Source organism: Aotus nancymaae, unplaced genomic scaffold (assembly GCF_030222135.1).
Source record: "Aotus nancymaae isolate 86718 unplaced genomic scaffold, 86718_ANA_hifiasm-v0.15.2.pri h1tg000021l, whole genome shotgun sequence".
Lineage (NCBI taxonomy): Eukaryota > Metazoa > Chordata > Mammalia > Primates > Aotidae > Aotus > Aotus nancymaae.
Window position 1 is genome coordinate 31,764,576 of NW_026988433.1, and position 26,953 is coordinate 31,791,528.

General features: G+C 39.6%; 1 protein-coding gene across 6 annotated transcripts in view; it reads right to left on the reverse strand.

The window, feature by feature from the left end:
- ANO4 (anoctamin 4) overlaps positions 1-26,953 on the reverse strand; it is a 212,383-nt gene that overhangs the window by 65,221 nt on the left and 120,209 nt on the right. For all 6 annotated transcript variants that reach the window (XM_064379929.1, XM_064379928.1, XM_064379931.1 and 3 more), the window contains 5 exons: positions 17,688-17,743; positions 14,749-14,870; positions 12,706-12,840; positions 11,506-11,602; positions 6,724-6,784 (listed from right to left, as the gene is read on the reverse strand). In XM_064379929.1, coding sequence (XP_064235999.1) covers positions 6,724-6,784; positions 11,506-11,602; positions 12,706-12,840; positions 14,749-14,870; positions 17,688-17,743 — 471 coding nt within the window. The remainder of the gene's footprint in view (positions 1-6,723; positions 6,785-11,505; positions 11,603-12,705; positions 12,841-14,748; positions 14,871-17,687; positions 17,744-26,953) is intronic.

The following is a 26,953-nucleotide window of genomic DNA, read 5'->3' on the forward strand; positions in this document are numbered from 1 at the left end:
GCTCTCAAGCTCTGCTAAGGGACAGACTGCCTCCTCAAGTGGGTCCATCACACCATGCCTCCTGACTGGGAGACACTTCATAGCAGGAATTGACAGACGCCTCATACAGGGGAGCACCGGTTGGCATGTGGTGGGTGCCCCTCTGGGATGAAGCTTCCAGAAAAAGGAACAGGCAGCAATCTTCACTGTTTTGCAGCCTCTGCTGGTGATACCAGGGCAAACAGGGTCTGGAGTTGACCTCTAGCAAATTTCAGCAGACCTGCATCAGAGGGATCTAACTGCTAGAAGGAAACCTGACAAACAGAAAGGAATAGCATCAGCATCAACAAAAAGGACATCCACTCAAAAACCCCATCCAGAGGTTACCAACATCAAAGACCATAGGTAGATGAATCCACAAAGATGAGGAAAAACCAGCACAAAGGCCGAAAATTCCAAAAACCTGAATGCCTCTCCTCCTCCAAAGAATCACAACTCCTTTCCAGCAAGGGAACAAAACTGGACGGAGAATGAGTTTGATGAATTGACAGAAGTAGGCTTCAGATGGTGGGTAATAACAAACTCTTCCACACTAAAGGAGAGCATGTTCTAACCCCATGCAAGGAAGCTAAGAACCTTGGAAAAAAGTTATAAGAATTGCTAACTAGAGTAACCAGTTTAGAGAAGAACGTAAGTGACCCGATGGAGCTGAAAAACACAGCACAAGAAGTTTGTGAAACATACACAAGTATCAATAGCTAAATCAATCAAGTGGAAGAAAAGATATCAGAGACTGAAGATCAACTCAATGAAATAAAGCATGAAGACAAGATTAGAGAAAAAGAATGAAAAGGAACAAACAAAGCCTCCAAGAAATATAGGACTATGTGAAAAGACCAAATCTACATTTGATTGGTATATCTGAAAGTTATGGGGCGAATAAGACTAAGTTGGAAAACACTCCTCAGGATATTATCCAGGAGAACTTCCCCAACCTAGCAAGATAGGCCAACATTCCAATTCAGGAAATACAGAGAACACCACAAAGATACGCCTCGAGAAGAGCAACCCCAAGACACATAATCATCAGATTCACCAAGGTTGAAATGAAAAAAAAAAAGTGTTAAGCATAGCCAGAAAGAAAGGTCATGTTTCCCACAAAGGGAAGCCCATCAGACTAACAGTGGATCTCTCAGCAGAAACCCTGCAAGCCAGAAGAGAGTGGGGGCCAATATTCAATGTTCTTAAAGAATTTTCAACCCAGAATTTCATATCTAGCCAAACTAAGCTTCATAAGTGAAAAAGAAATAAGATACTTTACAGACAAGCAAATGCTGAGAGATTTTTCTCACCACCAGGCCTGCCTTACAAAAGCTCCTGAAAGAAGCACGAAATATGGAAAGGAAAAACTGGTACCAGCCACTGCAAAAACATACCAAATTGTAAAGACCATCGACAATATGAAGAAACTACATCAACCAATGGGCAAAATAACTAGGTAGCATCATAATGACAGTATCAAACTCATACATAACAGTATTAATCTTAAATGTAAATGGGCTAAATGCCCCAATTAAAAGACACAGACTGGCAAACTGGATAAAGAGTCAAGACCCATCGGTGTGCTGTATTCAGGAGACCCATCTCATGTGCAAAGACACACATAGGCTCAAAATAAAGGGATGGAGGACTATTTACCAAGCAAATGGAAAGCAAAAAATAAATAAATAAAAAGCAGGGTTTATAATCCTAGTCTCTGATAAAACAGACTTTAAATCAACAAAGATAAAAAAAAAAAAACAACAGGGCCGGGCGCGGTGGCTCACGCCTGTAATCCCAGCACTTTGGGAGGCCGAGGCGGGTGGATCACGAGGTCAAGAGATTGAGACCATCCTGGTCAACATGGTGAAACCCCGTCTCTACTAAAAATGCAAAAAATTAGCTGGGCATGGTGGCGCGTGCCTGTAATCCCAGCTACTCAGGAGGCTGAGGCAGGAGAATTGCCTGAACCCAGGAGGCGGAGGTTGCGGTGAGCCGAGATCACGCCATTGCACTCCAGTCTGGGTAACAAGAGCGAGACTCCGTCTCAAAAAAAAAAAAAAAAAAAAACAACAACAACAAAGGGCGTTACACAGTGGTAAAGGTATCAATGCAACAAGAAGAGCTAACTATCCTAAATATATATGCACCCAATACAGGAGCACCCAGATTCATAAAGCAAGTTCTTAGAAACCTACAAAGAGACTTAGACTCCCACACAATAATAGTGGGAGACTTTAACACCCCACTGTCAATATTAGACAGATCAATGAGACAGAAAATTAACAAACCTGCACATTCTGCACATGTATCCCAGAACTTAAAGTGTATGTGTATATATATATATAATTTTGCCAAAAGCTTTTGGCAAAATTCTGTATCCATTCATGATTGTTAAAACCCTAAATTCCTAATAATAGAAGGAAAATTCTTCAACTTGATAACAGGCAAATATGAAAACCTATAATTTCTATCATACATAAATATCTAGAAACAAAAGCTGATTCTTACCAAATTTATTTTTTAAATGAGACATAATTCACTGTTACTAACAGGATCACACTAAATAATCACAATCTTGTTATTTTGATTAAAGAGCTGAGGATCTTGCTTTGTGTGTTTACTGGGGATAATTTAACTTTTGGCAATCCTAAAAGTAAAAAATGAAAAACAAGAGGAAGAGAGAAAAAACCAAACCAAACCAGAAACAGAACAGAGGGAAATAACCTGCTTCCCCAACAGGTCTCTGACAACATCTAGTTCCCTGACTCATTTTTTTTTCCCCTGGAAGAGGAAATATTTAGTCCATAATCATTCTGCCCCTTGAACTTTTCTGAACAAAAATGAGCTTTGAAAAATGGGTCACACTGTAATTTAAGCCCAGACTCAGGCTCACAGCATACCTTGAGGATCCCCAGGGAGCCCTGCAATCACACAGATGTGACCTGAACAAAGGTAGTGGTATTCTGTCAGGATTCCTAACCCAACACCAAGACCCTCCCAGTTGCTACAAACTGGTTCCAGATAAAGCCTTATTATTTTTTCCAGTGAACACACAAAGCAAAGTCAACAAAATGAACACGTCAACCCCAGCCCTTCAGAAGTCTCATAAACCACTTACATCTGTTCTCATCAGCTTCATATCTAGCAATTTCCTGAAAATAGACTGCATTTGTTTTCTTTAATGCTGTAACCTGCCAATCATAAGAGATGATCCTGAGACCATTAAACTGAGCTCCATTAGTACTGACATGATTTTATAGAACATCACTGTCTCAAAGCAGGATAAATGGGGCTCAGGACGAGCATAGCAGTCCTTTATTTTAAGGTTCAGGTCTCCAAAACAGAAGGAAATGGTAACAAACAATACCTGATTCTAGCAGTAGAGAAGAGGAACTCAGACTGCCCAGTTTAACTCGTGGCTTTGTCACTTTCTAGCTACTGCTGCAGTTTCCTTATCTATCACAAGAGGATAAGAACAGCACCTTTTTATGTATTTTGACAGTCTCTAGGTACAAAAAGTTTTCTGGAGAGATTAAATGAGATGATACGTGGGCAATGCTTAGGACTGTGTTTAGTACATAGTAATCCCTCAAAAAATGAATGCTATTAATGTCTCTGTTAATATTGTTGGCTATTTTAGATTTCTGCAAAAGGCATATCTCTATCTATAAAGAAACACTTGGGGCAACTCATTCTTTTTCTCAAACTAGCACATTTATAGGAATAATATGGGATTTAGGCAATAAGTTGTCATCTAAGACCAAGCAACTTAGAGGGTGAATTATTCCAGGCATGTCTTGCCTGGAATGGCCCTAAAATGTTCCTTTGTGTCCAAAGTTAATTATAGAACATCCGTCAGAGTCTTACAAAGTATACTCCAAAGTACAAGGGCTGTTAAATCTTCAATCCACCCACTTTCAACCTCAGAAACTTCTCAACTCCATGCTCCAGGCAGCCAGCACCAATCAGCTAAGGTTGGCAAGGGGATAAAACAAAACCTACTTGTCATCCATAACATAAAACACTACTTGCAAAGAGGGCTTGCCATCTCTTTTATAACGGAGGTAGTGGGAGAGAGTAATAACCTGCCTTATGAACAAATGTCATCCTACCAAAATTTACTTTTGTGTAGTCTCAGGAGGTAAACTGTGAGAAGAAACCATTATTCAATTAAAGTATATCTGAATTGGTGAAATACTGAAGTGGGTAAGAAAGTTTTGTGTTTTAATTCTTCCAGAATACCAACAGGATACCCTCTTTATATAGAAGCATTAACTCATTACGCAGTAGATTAGCAGCCCAAGGCAGAGCTTCCAAATGACTATGCCAGGAACAATAATAATAACCCTTTCAACCCTTGCGGCTTCTGAGGCTAGGGTGTTTGGGACAGCCCTATTCGTGGCCATAAGGAGGCTCCTCCATGTATACCAGCATGCTGTGTAAATATTTTCATTTTTTATGTGTGCTATGACCTGAAAAGGTTTGGGAACCACTGATTTAGGAAATGAATACATTTCCAAAGTCCCCTCATTTGTGGCCATGGCAAAGCTTAAACATTATATAGCTTATCCTAATCATGGTTTCTGATACTAATAAATTCTAGTAAAAGTAGATATGCATTCTTTATCTGAGAGCTCAGTGCTGTAACCAAAAGTCCTGTTAGGGTTAGTTTGTTTGCAAGGGACAGAGATGCATTAAGGGTGGCATGAACAGTGAAAGCTTTTCACAAGGTCCACCAAGGGAGGCAGGAATCCTATAGGAAAAAAGACATGGCCTATTCAGAGACAGGATATGGAAGCCCAAAGCTTGAGAGAGACCTCAGCCACAGAGAGTCTGGGTCTTCATCCTGACACTCCACTAATAACATGACTTGGTAATATTCTCTCTTTGCTTCTCTTTGGGGATTGTCTTGCATTTTCTCCCAATTGGCTTTATCACCCTCTAATTGTTTCCACTAGTTCTTTGCTTCTACTTATTTCTAGGTTCTGGTTATCATAACTTCAGCCTCCTAATTCCTCCTGTTCCTACTTCTACACGATGGTCAATTTTAATCTTTCTTTTTTTCCCCTCCCTCCTGCTCTCTGTGTCTTTCAGTGTCAGTTCCTGCTCCTAACTCCCTATTTCCCTTTACATTTCCTAGTTCACATTCTAGAGAATGAGAATCTGGGTGGCCCTAATAAGTCTTTGTCTGGGCAGAACCTCAGGCCTTTTCCAAGGCCACTCACCAACCTGTGGTTTGACTGATCTTGGTTCAAATGCTTACTGGCTGAGAGGGGCTGGAGTCATAGGGTTCAAAACATGCCCCTTCAACAGGGCTGTGATGGGTGGGACAATTTTCCTTTGACAGTCTCTAGGTACAAAAGACAGAATATATCAAGAACCAGCCTCCTCAAGTGAACAGAGTTTTATGTTTTCACTTATCAAAAAAGACCTCTTAAATATATTCACTGTATCATAAATAAATCCTTTTGGTAATTTGTTTCTCATTCTTCTCTTTTTTTTCTTTCCTTCCATCCATCCATTTATCCATCCACCCATTCATCCATGCATCCACCCTTCCATCCATTCATTGACCCACCTATCCATCCAACAAAAACTTACTGATTCTATCCATCTCCAAAATAAAAAATGTATGAGATTTCTGATGATCATAATGGTTCTCAAGGACCATAAATCTACTAGACAAGATACGTTATGTATGAAAATAATTTTAAGTGCCCTAAGAACAAAATGCTATGGAAGTTCAAAGGAGGAAGACATCTTTTGGCTGGAGCAGATGACATTTCAGTTGGGGCCTGAAAGATGGGGAAGATTCCAATATTCATAGCAGACATAATGAACAAGATGAGCCTAAGTCTAAAGTTAGTAGAGCTTGTTACATCAAAATTCAGATTTTGGCAATTGAAGTTATGAGAGAAAAGTATAAGATTCAAACCAGGCTAAAAATATACAGCATAAAGTTTGTCTCTCATCATTGTTCACCTACTCTTCCATGAATCTTCCTTTCCAAAGGTAACTGCCATTAACTGTTTTCCATGAACTTGTGAGATGTTTTTCTACATCATTAAATTAAAGCTGTATAATTATTTGACTATTATAGTTTAGTAAACCCATTTTACAAAGAGGTAGGTTAACTAACTTGCCAAAAATTGCACAGCCTAGTGTGTAAAGAGAGTTGAGATTTCAATCAAGTCCTGTTGCTTCCAAATATTTGACTGTTTCCAATACACCTTGTGTGATGGGCTGTTAGCTTGAAATGGTATCAGAAAGCTCAATTCAGTCCTGTGAATAGGACTTGTTTTTAGAGGTAATTTTGTACTGGAAGAAAGCTAAAGGTGGGCACTCACACGTTAGCCATTTACAATAGAAACCCCTATATATACTGAGATGGGTTTTCAGTTCTCCCCTGACCTAAACTAAAGTTGTACCATAAGCTTTATTTCTGTGTCCAACAGAAAGTGAATTTTACTATAATAACAGATAGCTAATGACATTGTTGAAGGTTTAAGTGAAATCAGACATGTCTTTCCTCTAAAATATCATTTCAAATAAACCCAATAAATTCTTCACCAACTTTTTGCTAATAGAAAGGCCAACTCCATTTACTCAAGCTTCTTTCTTTCACATCCAAAGTGACTTCTAAAGGAACATATCATAGGGTATATAAGGAGAACTCAAATTTTATGGTTCTAGAACACTTACCCCAGACTGCCATGAAAACAGCAAAGAAGACAGTGGCTCCATTGTCAAAAAGGTGGGTTACCTGCGAATAATAAGAATCAATGTTGAGCTAATTTCTCATATATGATATTCCAATTCAAACTTTTTCAAGTTTTATAAAAATAACTGTGATGATACGATGAGTTTTGTAGGTTTTTGCGGGGTGGTGGGGGAGAGAATATTCCTTTTGGATCATAAATAAGAAAAAGCTTCCTTTAACTGTGAGGTAGTTCAGATATAGAGAAGAGAATTTGTTCTCTTTATGTGGGTATAATCTAGTTGAACATTTATCAGCAGTCCCAATAGTGCTACTAAGAATTCCCCTTTGTGTACTATAAAACTCTTATATCCATACATATGTGTATGGATATAGTCATATTTAGGACCAGGAAGGTGTTATTATTGCTGCTTTAAAGGTTTTCAACTTCCCAAGCACTGTTTTTAATGCCTCATTTATTCACTTTGAAAACATGGCTATTTTGTTTATGTAGTTTTGAGCAAACATTTTCTGGGCTGCCCTCTGGATTTCAGCCTTATAAAAAAGAGCAGAGCCATTAACTAAATCCAACTCTACCCTTATTAAAGCCTTGGATAATCACTATATTTACCTTTTCCACATTAACACAAAGAGATGGATAGCAATACTTTATTGCTAGAATAATATATTCTATTGCAAACACCACAGCAGAAAGCAAAAATATCCATTCTTACTACAAAACTGCCAAGCTCATTTCTGCCTCCAGTATAAATCACACCAATGTCCATGACAAATTGAAATGATGACTAATAGGTTCATAAAGCATAACCTTTTTTGGGGTACTTTATAGCTACTTATAAAGTATACTTTATTGTCCCTTCGAGAATGCACCAAATATAAACAGGTTTTTCATGTTATATCAGAATATGAAGTATTTCAGATTATTCCAAAAGTTTCTCTTTCTTTGAATAGGGGAGAGATGGGCAGCACTCAAATACCTACTATGAAACAAATGTCTGAAGCTTATCTATTTCATATGACAGAGGGAATGTTAAGCTGTAGATTGGGCCCTTGGTATCAAATTAAGCTTGAAGGTTCTAGTGGTATTTGACTGGTCTGTGCTCTCTATCAGAGTATTTTTCTTTCTCTCTCTTTCTCTTTCTTTCTTTCTTCCTTCCTTCTTTCCTTCTTTCTTTTTTTTTTTTTTTTTGACATGGAGTCTCTCTCTGTCACCCAGGCTGAAGTGCAATGGCACGATCTTGGTTCACTGTGACCTCTGCCTCCTGGGTCCAAGTGATTCTCCTGCCTCAGCTTCCCAAGTAGCTGGGATTACAGGCACCCGCCATCATGCTAATTTTTGTATTTTTGTCGAGACAGGGTTTTACCATGTTGGCCAGGCTGGTCTTGAACTCCTGACCTCAGGTGATCTGCCCACCTCAGCTTCCCAAAGTGCTGGGATTACAGGTGTGAGCCACCGCACCCAGCCTCTATCAAAGTATTTACTGAGAGCTGCTAGAAGGTGTAGCTTGCACCATCAGTGTCCATTCTGGAATGGACTGCAGTTATCACTGTTTTTGGCTACCCAGATCATCTTTCTTCCATTCTCCTTTCTCCAAGTAACTCCTGCTGGTCTCAAGGGACACATGCCTCAAAATAGAACCAATCAGAGTACTGCCCTGGGGCTGACACACAAACATTTGGAGGCAGACAGCTTTCTGCTGCAGTTATCAATTTGACAATATATGAATGAGGAGGGGTAAGGTTATAGGGGCTTCTGGTTCCTAATGAGATGGTCAGTTAGCTTAAGCTGAAGGCACCCTCTGCCAAAATCAACCCTGGAGAAGCAGGATAGTAGATTAGAGGAACTAACAAAACACAAAAACAAAAAACAAAGACCCTGAGCAACCCCAGCGGAGAGGGGAGGTTATCTTGAACTGGTGTGTGTGTGACGGTGGTGGTGTGGGGGGAGAGGTAGGGTGGTAGATCCCAAGCAGAATGAGAGCACAGGTTAGAGAAATACATAAGCTCTACTCTAGCCTCTCTCCCTCAAGTGGCCATTGGACAATTAGTTTCCCCTCCATCAGAAATCAGCTAAGCAGGCCACACCACGGGTGCTGGTGTTCCTGGAGCAGTGTCAGGGAATGCTCAAAGTCCTGCTTGGTTAGACATGGGTGAAAAGCAGGTGCTACCTGTATAGATGCCCCAGGTATTCAATCCACAGTCTACCTCCTCTTAAACCCCAGGGTTGGTGGATTACAATCAAGGGAAAGTGCTGCCACCCAATTCTGCTTTGTTCTTAGGCAGGTTTCAAAATGAAACTATCAGAAAAGTCCTCTGATAGAGTGGCAGCAAACAGTCATGCCTGGGGCATGCTGTCCTCTCCGTAACTCACCTAGGACTGACAGACATGGGCTTGGCTTCTGCCCTTACTCAAAGTGACTGATGCCTCCAGAGGACAAGTATCCACAGGCCAAAATAACGGAATATATGGGAAAGACAACAACCCCTCCCCTCTGAAGAAGATTCCCATAGACATAGTGTAGCAGCAGACCAGGAGTTTAAAATAAGCACAAAAATACACTTAAGGAGACAAGGGAAGGAAGACGTAAGCCTGGAGCCAAAGCAGCTTAGCTATCTTTTCTGTTAAACAGGAAACTAGTCTACAGAATGATCACATGGGCAGGGACACCGGGGGCCATGGAGAACCAGTTCTAGGCTGTGAGGCCCTCATGATCACACAGTGTGACCTACCCCAGTATCAGTTCTGGTAAAATGTATCATTTAGTCACTTTCTGCCTAAGCTAGTTGGAGTTGGGTTTCTGATTCTTGCAAACAGAAGAGGCAAGGATACAACATCCCTATCAGCAGAACAGCCTGACTGGACTGGATCCTAGCTCCAATCTGATTCAATACTTCTGTGTATCCACAGTCCCATGAAATCACTCTAACATCTCTAATAAATATTTCTAAAAGAAACCCTGTATAACTCCAATTCTGTCATTCTAAAGCTTTTTATCTTTCATTTTACTAAGTTTCCAGGCAAGGCCAAATATTAAACTCAGAATCTAAACATCTTGTGGCTCAATAAGGCACAGTGGTAAAGAAGGCATGTTTGGCAGTGCAGTAAACCAAGTCCCAGCGACTTACTGCTGCATGATCATGCGTGAGTAATTTTTACCTCTTTGAGTCTCTGAATAAAATGGAAATAATGACATCTATCTTGAAGTTGCTGTGAGAATTAGAAATAATCAATGTAGATTACCTAGCTATTATTTTAGTTGTAACTATTATAATTATTATTCTTCTAGGTCTTAAGTTAGGGAGAATAACTGCCAAAATAAGCCCCTATAAAATCTGAGCACTCATAAACTGTTCATGATGATTCCTTCAAAGAATTATTAAGACTCCTAAAAAAGAGAATTTTACTCAAGCATATATTTCCACATTAAAAAAAAAAAAAAACAGGCTTCTGCTTTTGGGGTTCCCCAGAAGCAGAGTTTTAACACCTGAGCAATTCAGGCTTATATCTGACCTTTAAGCAAAATTATATTACTGACAAAACTCTTGATCCTCATCAAGTCTCTACATCCTAAGGTCACTCTGCTAAATTTATCCTCACCCAGTCAGTGTTTCCCAAAGATAGGGAGAGCATTTTGTGCTTTTTTTTGTCCCTTGCAACATAAGAGCTCAAACCTTTCCAAAACCACAGCTCACTGCTGCAGTCTGGGCTCCTCCCACACTACTGGCCACCTGCAGTACTAAAGACGTTATAGATAGGTGGGATCCTGGGTTGCCTGTCAAATGTTCTCTCATTTAAAATGAACAAAACTCTGCAATGCCAACAGAGTACTTAGATAGATCCAGCTTCCTTGATTACAAAGGCTGGATAAAATCTGCCAATGCCATTTATGTCTGAATCTGGGCAAGCCAAAAGGTAGTGGCTATTGGAAAAGTCTTCATGAACCCAAATTTCAGCTATTGTTTTGTGTTAGGGACACCATCATCTAAGTATCAAAAAAAAAAAAACCCTAGGAATGTGAGGAACATGTCTAATATTTCAATAAAGTAAGGCATATCACGAGAAAGGGCTATGCAATAACATAATAAAAATGGTGGTGCCATGTATTTTTTTTTTCTCAAAGCACTTTCACATGTATTCTCTTCTGTCCTTGTGTCATTCTGATAGGGTAGGACAGAGAGGGCACATATTTCCTGCACTTTAGAGACAAGAAAGCTCATTCTTAGAAAGGGGACACATGTGCAGGGCTAAAGACGTAAGTGGCTGAGCTGGCCATGAATGGAGGTCATTTTGACAATAATGATGATGAAGAAGAGGCAAATAATGATAGCTGTCATTTACTGAGGTCTATTTACCCAGCACTATACTCAGTATACACCTTAACTCCATGTGAAACAAGCCTCATGGTCTCCATTTTGCAGATGAGAAAACTGAGACTCAAAGGAGTTAAATATCTTGTTCCCAGACACAGAAATGGTAAAGAGCAGAGTCAAAATTTGGACCTAAATTTCTCTGACTCCAGCAACGATGCTCCTCACACTGGGCCATGCTGCACCTCCATGTAATGTTGTGTAGAGCCATGACTTTCAAATGCTTGGGCATTTTAAAAAGATATCTGAATTAGAATACTGAATGATGGAGGTAAGTCTATCCTACAACATTCACTTGAGAATCAAAGACTGGAAATGACAGAATATGGTTACCCACCATACCTCAGGAAGGTGTATGCTAAATTCAATCCATCTAAAATGCTACAGTTTGAAATTACCTTGGCATATACACAGCTGTCTGACAGCCTCATGAATGGACAGTATTTATCACACACAGGACACATGATGATATCTGTAGCTTGGCAGACTTCTTTACTGGAAAAGAGAACAGAAAAGACTGCTTTTTGATGACTTGGAACTTTTTTTCTAACTTCAACAGAATGTTCAACTAGTAAATAAGATCCAGTAGATTAAATTTATGCCCTTAGAAGCATCTTAACTTTATCTGTTATTAATGTAAACAAGTTCTTGCACATTTAAATAATTTGATAAACCTACTTATGAGGTTGTTCCTTAGCTTTACGTATTAATAAGTTAAACTCAGGAAAATACATAAAGCCAAACATTGATTGTTATATCCCAAATTATAGAAATGTCCTTCACTTTTCATATGTCTGAAGCAATTTCATATTGAATTATGGGAGTCAGAAGACATATAAAGATACTTATCTTGATCTCTATGCGTATGAAAAGTTAAAACTAATATGGAAAATAAAATATAAATGACTAGAGATTCTAGCACTATCCTGGGGGAAAATTTCATTTCACTAACACATTAACAATTTCACCAGAAAGCAAAATATTTTTGTAGATGAGAGGCTTACTCACTCACTTTTATTTTTGCAATCACATTTAAAAGGCACATTTAAGATCATAGTCCAGACTTGCAACAAGATCTCACAATTTAAGATCATAGTCCAGGCTTGCAACAAGATCTCTGTGAGTACCTTGACCTATATTCTGGTGAGACAACCAAGGTAATGATGGTCGACACTGAACCACTCCCAAGGTACTAGCAAGTTGGTGAGATGTCTTTCTGTCTCAAGTTTAAAGAGTTCTTGTAAAAACAGAGAATTCATAAGACAGAATTGCTAGTTCCCTATTTTGCAGTATCAGCTGAGAAAAAAGGTGAAAAAGTTAAAAAAGAGAGCACTTATAGTCAATGAATGAAAGTGGCTTGTTCTATGGATGTTTAGTGGCTGGTATGTCTGAAAAGATAACATTCACTCCATGATACCTAAAGACCATGGCAGCAAGGACAATGGATGGAGAGGTGCTAATGAACTGAACCTTTGAGTTTTTTCATGAGATGGTAGGTGAAAAGCTAAGTGTCTCCACAGTCTGTGAACACCCCCAAAATGCAAACAGCCACCTCTAAGTACTAAACAAAGGCAGGCTCACCCAAGAGTTCCCCATACCTGACTTGGCAGTGATCCAGAGTGGTGACGCCATACAAAAAGACAAACAATCCAATGAAGGCAGCTGGGAAGAGCATGCCAGTGTACCAGCCCAACCAGGCAAAATACAACCCAATCTTCTCTCCAAAGTACCTCCTGTTAAAGACACAATAGCCTTGCAAATTACAGTGCAGGGTGTGAAGTTAAGCTTCATGAAACTTTGTGTAGTCATTTTACTTTGTAGTGACCTTACGGTTAAACTGCAAGCAAGGTAAGCCAAGAGACTAGAACATCCAATCAAATCTAAATCTAGGATCTGGGCTTACATTTCTTCTCCTACTACTACTCTGTATCAGAAATAGAATTAGCCCTTCCATAAAATAACATGGCTGTACACAAGCTTATTCTGAGAAGACAGAATAGATTGGAAGGGGCCAGAGTGGGCAAAGGGAGACCAACTAGGCACACAACTGTCATAGTCCAGGTCACAAGTGAAGGCAGTGGAGATGCTGAGGTGGGGCCCGATTCGAGAGATAGGGTGGAAATAAAACCCATAGGATGGGAACTGTTTAAGAGATGACATTCCCTAGATGCTCCACAGCTTCATTCTACTTAAGACTTGGTTGTGCTTTTTATCGTCCTTTATTTGCCCGACATAAATGCCACTGTTCTTCCAGGGCTCAGCTCCCCAGAGACTTCCACAGGGGTGCTGCCCACATCCATTCCTTCCATTTTTCTGAATTACTGTAAAATGTATGGCCTCTGTCACACATTTCACCTAATTACATATAGTCTTGCATTTCTTTTCTTGTTGTTTCAAGTATGCAGGGCCTGTGTTGCTAAGTGAAACTGAGTTTTTCAGAGCCAGAGACCTTTGGAGTTGGTTTGGCTTTGCCAATAGTACTTAGCACAGTACTAGAAACACAATAGACGGTTAATTAATACTCATCGACTAACTGCAACTGCAAAATCTTAATCAAAACACTGTCATGAATGGGAAATGTGTTGCCCACAGCAATTACCTATAATTTCTAATCAATGTAATCCTGTAACATGGCACCGAGGCTGGGAAGAGAGTTTACTTTTGTTTTTTCCCCCACCATGTATCATACAGTGAGTCTGATCAAAGGAAAATGATCTTATCGCAGAAAAGATTTTTCATTCACCCAGATTATCTGGATTATTTACCAACACAAGGAATGGATCACAATTCATCAATGCCCTTGGAACACTGGGAGCAAACACTTGGTGATAAGAGCTGTGGTAGGAAGGATACCACCCAGTGGGGTGAAAGACAAAGTGAGTGTCTTGTTTTTCCTCCCCTCTGGGCTCATTGTTTTATGGCCCCAATATCTAAGTGCAACACATCTATCTAATCTAGGAAATGAGACATGACTTTCTCTCTTTAATAAGGCATCCACGAAGTGTGGGTTGTTATTACCCAATCTTAATAACCGGCCTCTAAATAAATAATGAGATATCAGAGAATAATGCTGCCAAGGCGAAAAGTTGGGCAGATATAGATGGTTTAAAAAGCCATAAATTTCCACTTCACAGTTATCATAGGTTAAAAGCTGATATACTTTTTGACCTTCAGATTAAAAGTTTTTAAAGGTTATTAGTTTTAAATGAAAACTAAGCCTGAAATTTATTGGAATGACAGTACTCCATATGCCCTATCTGCATAACAATAATAGATATTTTACTTTGTCAGTAATATATGTAAGCAGTGTGACCTTTGTACAAGATGAGTTGTCAATAAGACTCACAAGGATGACTTGCTCTTTATGAAGTCTTGTGACAGGTCTGGCTGATTTCACATGCCCATTCCTGGACCCGTCTCTAAGACTCTTTTGGGGGAAACTCCATCCTTATCAGAGGGATGGTTGGTTTACTAAGAACAGCTGATGTCCTCAGATGAGTTTCCCTCTTGTGAAGAAGCCAGATATGAGTGAGAGCTGTATACTTCAGACTCTCTTTCCCTCATTGAGAGCTTGTCCCAGCTGACAGTCTGCCCTAATCATTCTGTGTAAGCTTTATGTATGCAGCTGGTTAAAAACTCACCTTACAAGATCCAAAGGTTGGTATTTATACCACACGCCCCAGGAAGCCCAGCACTCATAGAGTAGATGTCGGTGGTTTTCTGCTCCATGGGTTCGAATGGAGTTTTTACTTCTATAACTTCCCTGGGATAAAAACACCACTGCCAGTGAGGTAGTACTCACAAAAGTCACGAGGAAATGCTGATGGTAATGCTAGTGTCTTACAACAGGTGTAGTGATAGGAGTGATATGAGAAAGAAATGAATCCTCTCTATTAAAGGGCAGGCAGTTCCATGAGTTACTTTGGATGTTGTCTTGCTGCTGCTGCTGTCTAGTAAAAAGCACGTACTTGCTATAATCAGAAAGGTTTGAACTGAGTTCAGATTTGGTTCTGCTACTTTTTAGCAAGATATTGGACAAGCTCCCTAAATGCTCTGAGCTTTGGTTTCCTAATCCATAATGAAATCATATTTGTCCTATTTGGTTTCTTATGTGGTTTGAATAAATAGAGTCTGGCCCAGGGGCCATGCCCAAGACTTTGTTCTCTTCCCTACTTCTTCTTCTTCTTCTTCTCTTTTATTTTTTTGAGACTGGGTTTCACTCTGTCACCCAGTCTAGAGTGCAGTGGTACAATCTCAGCTCACTGCAACCTCCACCTCCCAGGCTCAAGCAATACTCCCACCTCAGCCTCCTGAGTAGCTGGGACTATAGGCATGTGCCGCCATGCCTAGCTAACTTCTGTACTTTTTGTAGAGACGAGGTTTTGCCATATTGCCCAGGCTACTCTCAAATTCCTAGCCTCAAGCGATCTGTCCCCCTCGGCCTCCCAAAGTGCTGGGATTACAGGTGTGAGTCACTGTGCCTGGCCGCTCTTCCCACTTTTTTCAAGGTAAGGTAGTTGGTAAACAGTCATAGCTGTAACCTTGTCACAATGTGATCGACAAGAAAATCCTGGAATGTAAAAGCTGGAAGTCACTTCACAATTCTTGTAATTAAAATTTAATTCAACCTCGTCATTGAAGAAATGAGGAGACAAAGGGCCAGAGAGGTGCATGTTTTTCTGGGGTTAGTTTGTGGCAATGCTAGTTTCACAAAGAGAAAAGGTACTTTCTGGAGGCAAACTAATTATTCACATTAAGCTGAGAAGCCCTTTCTTATTTATTTATTTATTTTTGGTAGAGATGTCTCTACCAAATAGATAATGTCTCACTATGTTGCCCAGGCTGGTCTCAAATTCCTGGACTCAAGCAATACTTCCATCTCAGCTTACTGAAGTGCTAGGGTTACAGGTCTGAGTCACCACACCTGATAAGTCCTTTCTTAATGGAAAGAATACAGGGCTGGGAGTAAAGAAACTCAGGTGAGTCTCAACTCAATCACCAACTCACTGTGTGACTTAAGGAGGTTTCACCCTTCTCTAAACCTCTATCTAAATCTTTAATGTGAAACAAAAGCAGCAATACCTGACCCTCCTGCCTTCCTGCCTCTGAGGTTAAATAACATAATCAAGTTAAACTGAGAGAAAAAGGCAGAAGAGCAATGATGCAATGATTGCTGCTGCTATTACAAATTTGGAATTTCTCTTCTCATAGAATACAGGACTTTACTGAGATAGGAAAGTCATTATGAAGGCCATGAGTCACTCTGTGGGGCTTTGTAGCTGCATCTCCTTAGACATCTCCATGCCCAGCCACCCACTCCCCTGCAGAGACCTTCTGCCACTTACCATCTCTCAGACACTGCCTGTACCATGAGCTGGGGCTGGGAGTAGGGAGGATGCAATTCTCATAAAACCCTTTTCTGGGCAATGCCAACAAATAATCACATGATGAAGCCACATGATGTTTTGGGGAACAGTGTATGTCTTTAGAGTTCAGAAGTACTTGTGTGTGGCTCTAGCAAACCTCTGTGTCAAAATGTTTGCTTCTGTCTTAGTAAATGGAGCATTCCAAACATGTTTCCCGGCAGTCTGTAAACAGGGTCTCAGATGGCAGCTTCTGGTTTTCTTAATAAATAAAGTTCTGAAAATTCTACCTCACCTTTTGCACCCTCTTGGTGATTAAAATTAAGAGAAGAACCACTGTCCTCCAAAAAAAAGTATGTTCTGGAAAGAGTTGCCATTTATGGAGAATTGGAACTGTCTTCCAAAGTCTATTGACAAATTATTACCATTGTTTCCAACAGAAGGCTGTACTGAAGATCAGCTAACAGTTGCTGCACATTGGCTACTTTGTGAGGTCTCAGAGGACAGAGGCTATGACATGTATCTTTGTATTCACTGTGTCATACAGTGACCACAGTAGGGGTGCAACACCATGAAAATGACAATAATCTCTCAACAATCATGAAGGACTATGTTCCTGAAAACCCAGGTGTAGGGGAATTCTGGGTTAAATAATCCAAGACCTAGTGGAAAATACAGCTGGGGTAATCACAGCTACACTTGCAAAAGTAATTTATATGATGGAGACTATGTAGGAAATAGAGTAACAGCATTTACACACCTTAGGTGAGCAATGATGAGTACATTATTAACTTTTATTCGTCACCCTTTGGTTACCAGCGACCTTGCAAGATGGCTTCCTCTCGCTCTTTTAAAGAATAGCTATAAATTTATTTGTTGCAAAGACTATGTACTTTATGAACATTCTCACAGATTTGATGCCTCATGCAAATTTTCAATGCCTTTTTAATTTTATGACTTAAAGTCTCTAAGCCATTCCTCTGAACTCAAGCTGAGTGACTCTTAAGTATTCTTGCAATTACATAAAATATATACAGAAATAAATCTATGCTGAGGAAGAGACATAACAATTGAAGTAGACCCTCCCTAATTACCCATTGAACAAATTAAATTCATTCTGAACAAATGTCGACAAATTCAATTATCAACTATCCCTAGAAGCTGATTTTAATAACACAAAATTGAAAGAAAGATAAGGACTAAAGACAGCACAATACCTCATGCAGGGGAAATGCAGCTTCATAGGAGCCATTGGTAAGCAAACGATTCAAACCTGAAACAACAAATAAGTCCATCTGAATTAATACAGAGTCTGAATACTCACAATGTTCAAAACAAACGTAAGCATGGCGTTTTTTGGGGAAAACAATCTAGGCTATCAACCCTCTTAGGGGCACCAAGAGTTAGAAGAAAAGTTTTGTTGTCATGAAATTGGGATTGAGGGCTGGGAAATTTTTTTTTTCTTCAAAAAAAATTTTTTAAATATTTAACTGTCAAATAAAGATTTGAAAATATTCAAGGTGTACAATGTGATGATTTACATTATGTAATGATTAACACAATCACATTAACACATCCATCTCCACTCATGCTGTACATTACATCCCCAGAACCCATTCATTTTATAAATGACATTTTGTACTCTTTGATCAACATCCCCCCATGTTCCCCGTCCCCAGGGCCTGGCAACCACTATTCTACTCGTGACTTCTAAGAGTTTGGCTTTTTAAGATTCTACATATAAATAAGATCATGCAGTATTTGTCTTTCTGTGTCTGGTTTATTTCTCTTAGCATGATGCCCTCCAAGTTCATCCATAAGGCAAATGGCAAGATTTTCTTCTTTTTTATGGTTGAACAATATTCCATTGTATATATGTACCACAATTTCTTTATCCATTCTTCTACTAGGGCACACTTGGGTTGTTTTCATATTTTGGCTATTGTAAACAATACTGCAATGAACATGGATGTGCAGATATCTCTTTAAGATACTTATTGATATGTACCCAGAAGTAGGATTGATTGCTGTATCATATGGTAGTTCTATTTTTAATTTTTAAAAGAGCCTCCATATTGTTTTTTATAACAGCTGAACCAATGTATAGTCCTACTAACAGTGCACAAGTGTTCCATTTTCTCCACACACTTGCCAACACTTACCACTTTTTGATAAGAGTCATTCTAGCAGGTGTGAGATGATACTTCATTATGGTTTTGATTTGCATATCGCTGATGATTAGTGATATTAAGCAACTTTTCATACACCTGTTGGCCATATGTGTGTTTTATATGAAAAAAATGTCTATTCAGGTTCTCTGCCTATTTTAATTTTTAAAAGTTTTTTCTTTCCAACTTTCATTTTAGATTCAGGGAGTACATGCGCAGGTTTGTTACATGGGTAAATTGTGTGTTGCAGGGATTTGGTGTATAGATTATGTCACCCAGGTAATGAGCATAATACTGACAGGTAATTTTCCAATCCTCATCCTCCTCTCACCCTCCACCCTCCAATAGGTTCCAGTGTCTATTATTTCCCTCTCTGTCCATGTGTACTCAATGTTTAGTTCCCACTTATAAGTGACAACATGCAATGTTTCATTTGTCTGCTCCTGCATTAATTCACTTAGGATAATGGCTTCCAGTTCCCTGGCTTTATAGTATTCCATGGTGTATATGTACAATATGTACAACATTTTCTTTATCCAATTTACCATTGATAGGCATCTAGGTTGATTCCATGTCTTTGCTATTGTGAATAGTGCTGCCATAAACTTATGTGTGCATGTATCTTTAAGGTAGAATAAGTTATATTTTTATATTTTGAGTATATACCCAGTAATGAGGTTGCTGGGTCAAATAGTGGCTCTCTTTTAAGTTCTCTGAGAAATCTTCAAATTGCTTTCTACAGTGACTGAACTAATTTACATTCTCACCAACAGTATATAAGTATTCCCTTTTCTCCATGACCTTGTCAGCATCTGTTATTTTTGGTTTGTTTTTGGGTTTTTGAGACAGGGTCTTGCTCTGTCACACAGGGTAGAGTGTAGTGGTTTGATCATGGCTCACTGCAGCTTCAACCTTCCAGGCTCCAATGATCCTTTTACCTCAGCCCCTTGAGTAGCTGGGATTACAGGTGTGCATCACCATGCCCAGTTGATTTTTTAAAATTCTTTTGTAGAGACAAGGTCTTACTATGTTGCCCAGGCTGGTCTTGAACTTCTGGGCTCAAGTATTCTTCCCACCTTGACCTCCCAAAGTGCTGGAATTACAGGCATGAGCCACCACAGTCAGCCTCTGTTATTTTCTTTTTAATAACATCCATTCTGACTGGTGTGAGATGGTATCTCATTGTGGTTCTGATTTGCACTTCTCTAATGATGAGTCGTATTTAGCATTTTTTCATATGCTTGTTGCCCATGTGTATGTCTTCTTTTGAGAAGTGTCTGTTCATGATCATTGCCCAATTTTTAATGGGGTTGCTTGTTTTTTGCTTGTTGATTTAAGTTCCTCATTGACTCTGGATATTAGACCTTGGTAGGATACATAGTTAGTGAATATTTTCTTCCATTCTGTAGGTTGTCTGTTTACTCTGTTGATAGTTTCTTTTGCTGTACAGAGCACTTTAGTTTAATTAGGTCCCACTTGTCAATTTTTGTTTTTGCTGCAATTTCTTTTGGAGTCCTTGCTGGGATAATTGGCTAGCCATATGAAGAAGATTGAAACTGGACCCCTTCCTTTCACCATATACAAAAATCAGCTCCAGATGGATTAACGACTTAAATGCAAAACCTAAAACTATAAAAACCTTAAAAGAAAATCTAAGAAATACAATTCTGGACATTGGCCCTGGGATATATTTCATGACAAAAATTCCAAAAGCATCTGTCCATTTTTAAATCAGGCTGAGTTTTTTTTTTTTTTTGCTGCTAAGTTCCTTACATATTTTGAATATTAACCCCTTATCAGATACATGGTTTACAATATTTTCTCACATTTCATTGATTGTGTTTTCATTTTGTGGATTGTTTGCTGTGTAGAAGCTTTTTGAAAATCATGCTTTCGGACAGAAAAACAATGAAACACATCTAGTCTAGTGCTTGGCATAGAGAATGGAATGTATTAAACACTGAGATTTTATACCAGGAGCTCTTCTATTTTCATCCAGAAGCTTCATATGAACAAACCTAATGCCTCTGCATTGGACTAGTGGTATGACTCTGGAAAAGTTCTCTTGTCCTCAGGCCTCAATTTCCTCATCCATAAAACGGGAAAGGAGAGGTAATAGATATGCAGATCTTCTTAAAAACAGCTTTATTGAGGTATACCAAGCATGCAATAGACAGCATAAGTTGTTTAATCAGATGTTTTGACATATGTATATACTCATGAGACCATCAGTACAACCAAGATACTAAACACATCCATAAAACTCCAAAGTTTTATCATGCCACACTGTAATCTGCCACTCTTCCCTGTGCTATCTCCAGGGCAAATGCTGATGTACTTTCTGTCACTATCGATTAGTCTGAAACTTCCAGAGTTTTATATAAATGGAATCGTATAACATTTACTCTTTTTCATCACTCAACATAATTTGAGATTCATTCATGTTGTTGCAAATATCAGTAGCTCATCTCTTTTTATTGCTGAGGAGTATTCCACCATACGTAACCATTTGTTTATCTATCCTCCTGATGATAGACATTTGGGTTCGTTATAGTTTGGGGGTATTAAATATAGTGGGTTCTAATACTTCTCTTCGAAGAATCAGTATGTCAGTATGTTCAGCTCCCCTATTCTTTGTTCTCCATTTAAAATTTTAACTTCCTTGTTCTATTCATCCCCTTGCCCCTAGTCTCAGTAAGCAACCTACCCGTCAGTTCTAATCAGTAGTTCACATCTGTTTTTCCGGTTGCCTGCTCCATCCTGACTCACCCCTGGTCACCTGCTTTAACCTGAATCACCTTTAGTTACCTGTTCCATAACCATCTTTCCCATCAAAACTGCTCACTCCACCACTCTGGCTAGTATCCCTGTTCTCTTTAAACTAGCCAGTCAGAATTAGCTTAGACTGTGCGGTCCAACCCTAGCCAATAGGGGAACAACACAGTAGTAGGGGCTACCTGTATCAGGGATAAGAACCCTTCTCCCCTGTTCAGGTGTGCTCTCTGCTCCATACACAAGACATACCCTGCTACAGAAGTAAACATTGCCTTGCTGAGAAAATATATGTTTCAGTGCTGTTTATTTTTGCGGCACCAAAAAATTTGCTTCTAAGAGGGGCTGTTACAAACTAAGCTGTTATGAACATCCATATAAAAAACTTTGCATGAATATATGTTTAACTTTCATAGTAAATACTTAGAAGTGTTTTTGAAAAACTGCTGCTTTCTTAAGTGGTTGTACAATTTTACATTTCTATCAGCAGTGTATGAGGGATCAAGGTCCTCCACACGGTATAGTCAGTCTTTTTAACTTTAGCCATTCTCATGGGCATGTCATGATGTTTCATTGTGTTTAAGTCTCATTTTTAATGAATATTTAAAATCATTTTGTGTGCTATTTGTCATCTGTATATCTTCTCTTGTGAAATGTCTGTTCAAATCTTATGCTCAAGAAGATTTTTTAACTCACTGAGTTTTGAGTGTTCTTTATATATTCTAGAGGTAAGAGGTAGATGTCCTTTACTAGCCATAGTTTTTGAAAACTTTTTTTTCTCCTAATGTGTGCCTTCTCTTTGCATTCTCATTTATTCATTTATTTATTTATTTACTTAGTTTAAGTTTTAGGATACATGTGCAGAATGTGCAGGTTTGTTACATAGGTATATGTGTGCCATGGTGGTTTGCTGCTCCTATTGACCTGTCCTCTAAATTCACTCCCCTCACTGCCCACTCCTCAGCAGGCCCTAGGGTGTGTTGTTCCCCTCCTTGTGTCCATATGTTCTCATTATTCGATTCCCACTTATGAGTGAGAACATGCAGTGTTTAGTTTTCTGTTCCTGCCTTAGTGTGCTTCTTCATGCATGTCCCTGTATAGGACACGATCTCATTCCTTTTTATGGCTGTGTAGTATTCCATAGTGTATATGTATCACGTTTTCTTTATCCAGTCTATCATTGGTGGGCATTTGAGTTGGTTCCATGACTTTGCTATTGTGAATAGTGCTGCAATAAACATATGCGTGCATGTGTCTTTACAGTAGAATGATTTATATATTTGTAGGTATATACTCAATAATGGGATTGCTGGGTCAAATGGTATTTCTGGTTCTAGATCCTTGAAGAATCACCACACTGTCTTCCACAATGATTGAACTAATGCACACTCCCAGAAACAGTGTAAAAGTGTTCCTATTTCTCCACAGCTTGCCAGCATCTACTGTTTCTTGACGTTTTAATAATCACCATTCTGACTGGAGTGAGATATCTCATTGTGGTTTTGATTTGCATTTCTCTAATAATCAGTGACATTGAACTTTATGTTTGTTGGCTGCAGGTATGTATTCTTTTGAGAAGTGTCTGTTCACATCCTTTGCCCACTTTTTGATGGGGTAGTTTTTTTTCTTGTAAATTTGTGTAAGTTCCTTGTAAATTCTGGATGTTAGACCTTTGTCAGACGGGTAGATTGCAAAAATTTTCTCCCACTCTGTAGATTGCCTATTCACTCTGATGATGGTTTCTTTTGCTATGCAGAAGCTCTTTAGTTTAATTAGATCCCATTTGTCAATTTTGGCTTTTCTTGAAACTGCTTTTGGCATTTTCATCATGAAGTATTTGCCCATGCCTATGTCCGGAATGGTATTGCCTAGGTTTTCTTCTAGGGTTTTTATAATTTTGGGTTTTACATTTAAGCCTTTAATCAATCTTGAGTTAATTTTTGTATACAGTGTAAAAAAGCGGTCCAGTTTAAGTTTTCTGCATACTAGCCAGTTTTCCCAGCACCATTTATTGAATAGGAGATCCTTTCCACCTTGCTTGTTTTCATCAGGTTTGTCAAAGATCAGATAGTTGTAGATGTGTGGTATTATTTCTCAGGTCTCTGTTCTGTTCCATTGGTCTATGTGTCTGTTTTGGTACCATTATCATGCTGTTTTGGTTACTGTAGCCTTGTACTCTAGTTTGGAGTCAGGTAGCATGATGTCTCCAGCTTTGTTCTTTTTGCTTATGATTGTCTTGGCTAGATGGGGTCTTCTTTGATTCTATATGAAATTTAAAGTAGTTTTTTCTAATGCTGTGAAGAATGTCAATGATTGGAATAGCATTGAATCTATACATTACTTTGAGCAATATGAACATTCCCACCACCTCCCCCCCAAAAAAAAACCCCAGCTTTTTTTTTTTTTTTTTTTTTGCTTTCTATTTGCATGGTAAATTTTCCTCCATCCATTATTTTGAACCTATGTGTATCTTTGCACGTGAGATGGGTCTCCTAAATACAGCACACCAATGGGTCTTGACTCTTTATTCAATTTTCCAGTCTGTGTCTTTTAGTTGGTGCATTTAGTCCATTTACATTTAAGGTTAGTATCGTTATGTGTGAATTTGATCCTGTCATCATAATGCTATCTGGTTATTTTACAAACTAGATGATGCAGTTTCTTCACAGTGTCATTGGTCTTTATATTTTCGTATGTTTTTGCAGTGGCTAGTACTGGTTTTTCCTTTCCATATTTAGTGCTTCTTTCAGGAGCTCTTGAAGGCAGGCCTGGTGGTAACGAAATCCCTCAGCATTTGCTTGTCTGTAGAGGATTTTATTTCTGCTTTGCTTATGATGCTTAGTTTGGCTGGATGTGAAGTTCTGGATTGAAAATTGTTTTCTTTAACAATGTTGAATACTGGCCCCCAATCTCTTCTGGCTTGTAGTTTCTGCTGACAGTTCTGTTATTAGTCTGATGGGCTTTTTTTGTAGGTGATTGGCCTTTCTCTCTGGCTGCCTTTAATGTTTTTTCCTTAATTTTTGGCCTTGGAAAATCTGATGATTATGTGTCTTGGGGTTGATCTTCTCATGGAGTATCTTAGTGGTGTCCTCTGTATTTCCTGTATTTGCATGTTGGCCTATCTTGCTAGGTTAGGGAAGTTCACATGGGTAATATCCTGAAATGTCTTTTCCAGTTTGTTTCCATTCTTCCCATCTCCTTCAGGTACTCCAATCAATTGTAGGTTCAGTCTTTCTATGAAGTCCTATGTTTCTTGGAGGATTTGTTTTTTCCTTTTTATTCTTTATTTTATTCTTTCTCTAATCTTGTCTGCATGCCTTATTTCAGTGAGGTGGTCTTTAAACTCTGATATCCTTTCTTTTGCCTGGTCAATTTGGCTATTGATACTTGTGTATGCTTCACAAAGTTCTTGCACTGTGTTTTTCAGCTCCATTGGGTCACTTATGTTTCTCTCTAAACTGGTTATTCTAGTTAGTAGCTCCTCTAATCTTTTATCAAGGTTCTCAGCTTCCTTGCTTTGGGTTAGAACATGCTCCTTTAGCACAATGGAGTTTTTTATTACCCATCTTCTGAAGCCTACTTCTGTCAATTTGTCCATCTCATCCTCCATCCAGTTCTATGCCCTTACCAGAGAGTGGTTGCAATCATTTGGATGAGAAGAGGAACTCTGGTCTTTTGGGTTTTCAGTATTTCATTGATTTTGGGATTTTAGCATTTCAATGACTCTCATCTTGTGAGTTTGTCCAATTTTGATCTTTGCGGCTACTGACTATTGGATGGGGTTTTTGTGAGGACTTCTTTTGTTATTGATGTGGTTGTTGTTGCTTTCTGTTTTTCTTTCACTGGTCTGGTCCCTGTTCTGTAGGGCTGCTGTGGTTTTCTGGGGGTTCACTTCAGGCCCTATTGATCTGGTTCACTCCCACACCTGGAGATGTCACTCAAGGAGGCTAGAGAACAAAGACGGGTGCTGCTCCTTCTTCTGGGATCTCTGACCTGAAGGAGCTCCATCCTGATGCCAGTAGGATTGCTTCTGTATCGAGTGTCTGATAACCCCTGTTGGACAGTCTCACTCTGTTGGGTGGCAAGGGGAACAGGACCTGTTGGTGGAGGAAATGTGCTTTGCTTGGGGGAAACCCACTCATCTGGGCTGCCCAGATTCCTCAGAACTATCAGGAGGAAAGGCTAAGTCTGCTAGTCCTCAGAGACTTCGGCCACTCCTTCCATCTAGGGGCTCAGGCCCAGGGAGATCCAGGTTCTGTCCCTGAGCCTCTGGCTGGAGTTGTCAGAGCTCCTGTAGGGAAGCCCTGCCATGCAGGAAGCGAGGAAGGATATGTCAGGGTCAGGCCTGAAGAGGTGCTCTGGTTGCAGTCTGCCACAGCCGGTGTTTTGGACTGTGGGGGACCACTCTTGGGGGCCGGACCATCCAGCCTCTCTGGCTTCAGCAGGGAAAAAAAGCAAGGCCTGGAGCTACAGGGATGGATGCCACCCTTTCCCCACACAGAGAGCTTAGCGTATTAGGCAGTTATGAGTCCCAGTGCTGGCGGCTGCCCCTCCCCCAGGGAGCTCAAATGGCGTAAGCAGCAGGCAGCCGCAGCTATGGTGCTGGTCGCCTCTATTCCCAGGAGCTCAGTAGGGTTAGGCAGATTCCAGCTAAGAGGCTGTTGAGAATCTGCGCGGCTCCGGAGTTGGCACTCTAGATCCTGGTGGCATGGGTTCATGAGTGGGATCTTCCAATCCATGGGTTGCACAGTTTCGTGGGAAAAAAGTACAGTTTCCCCCGCTGGGCAGCACACTCACTCACCGCCTCCCTTGGCTGGGGGGTGGGGGCTCCCCTGCCCCGTGTGGCTCACAGGTGGGCCACCGCACCACACTGCTCTTCCTTCCTCTCCGTGGACCACGTTTAGACGCCTATTGAGTTCTGATGAAAGAACCTGAAGACCTTGGTTGCCAATGAAGGATTCAAATGATAATTACAGTTCTTTTCAATGGGAGCCTCTGATCACTGCTGTTTCTAGTCAGCCATCTTAGCCCGGGTCACCTCTCTTTTCATTCTCTTGAAAACATCATTTGAAAACGAAATTAATTTTGAAGTCCAGATTATCCAGTTTTTTCTTTTTTTATGAATTGTGCTTTTACTGTCATATTTAAGAAATCCTTGATTAACTCAAGGTAACAAAGATTTTCTATTTTCTCCTAGAATTTTTATAGTTTTAAGTTTTATACTTTGAACTATAATCCATCTGAGTTAACTTTTGTATCTGAGTCTTCCCAAATTCATTTTTTTTTGCATATGGGTTTAAATTGTTCCAGCATCATATGTTGAAAAGTCAATTCTTTACCTGCTGAATTGACTTTGAGTCTTTGTCCCAAGTCGATTGTCCATATATGTGTGGCTCCATTTCTGGATTCTCTAATCTGTTCCACCAACCTATTTGTCATTATACCAATATCACACTGTCTTGATTATTGTAAGTTTATAATAATTCTTGAAATCTGGTTTTGTTAGCCCACTATTTTTTTTCTTTTTCAGAGTTGTTTTGGCT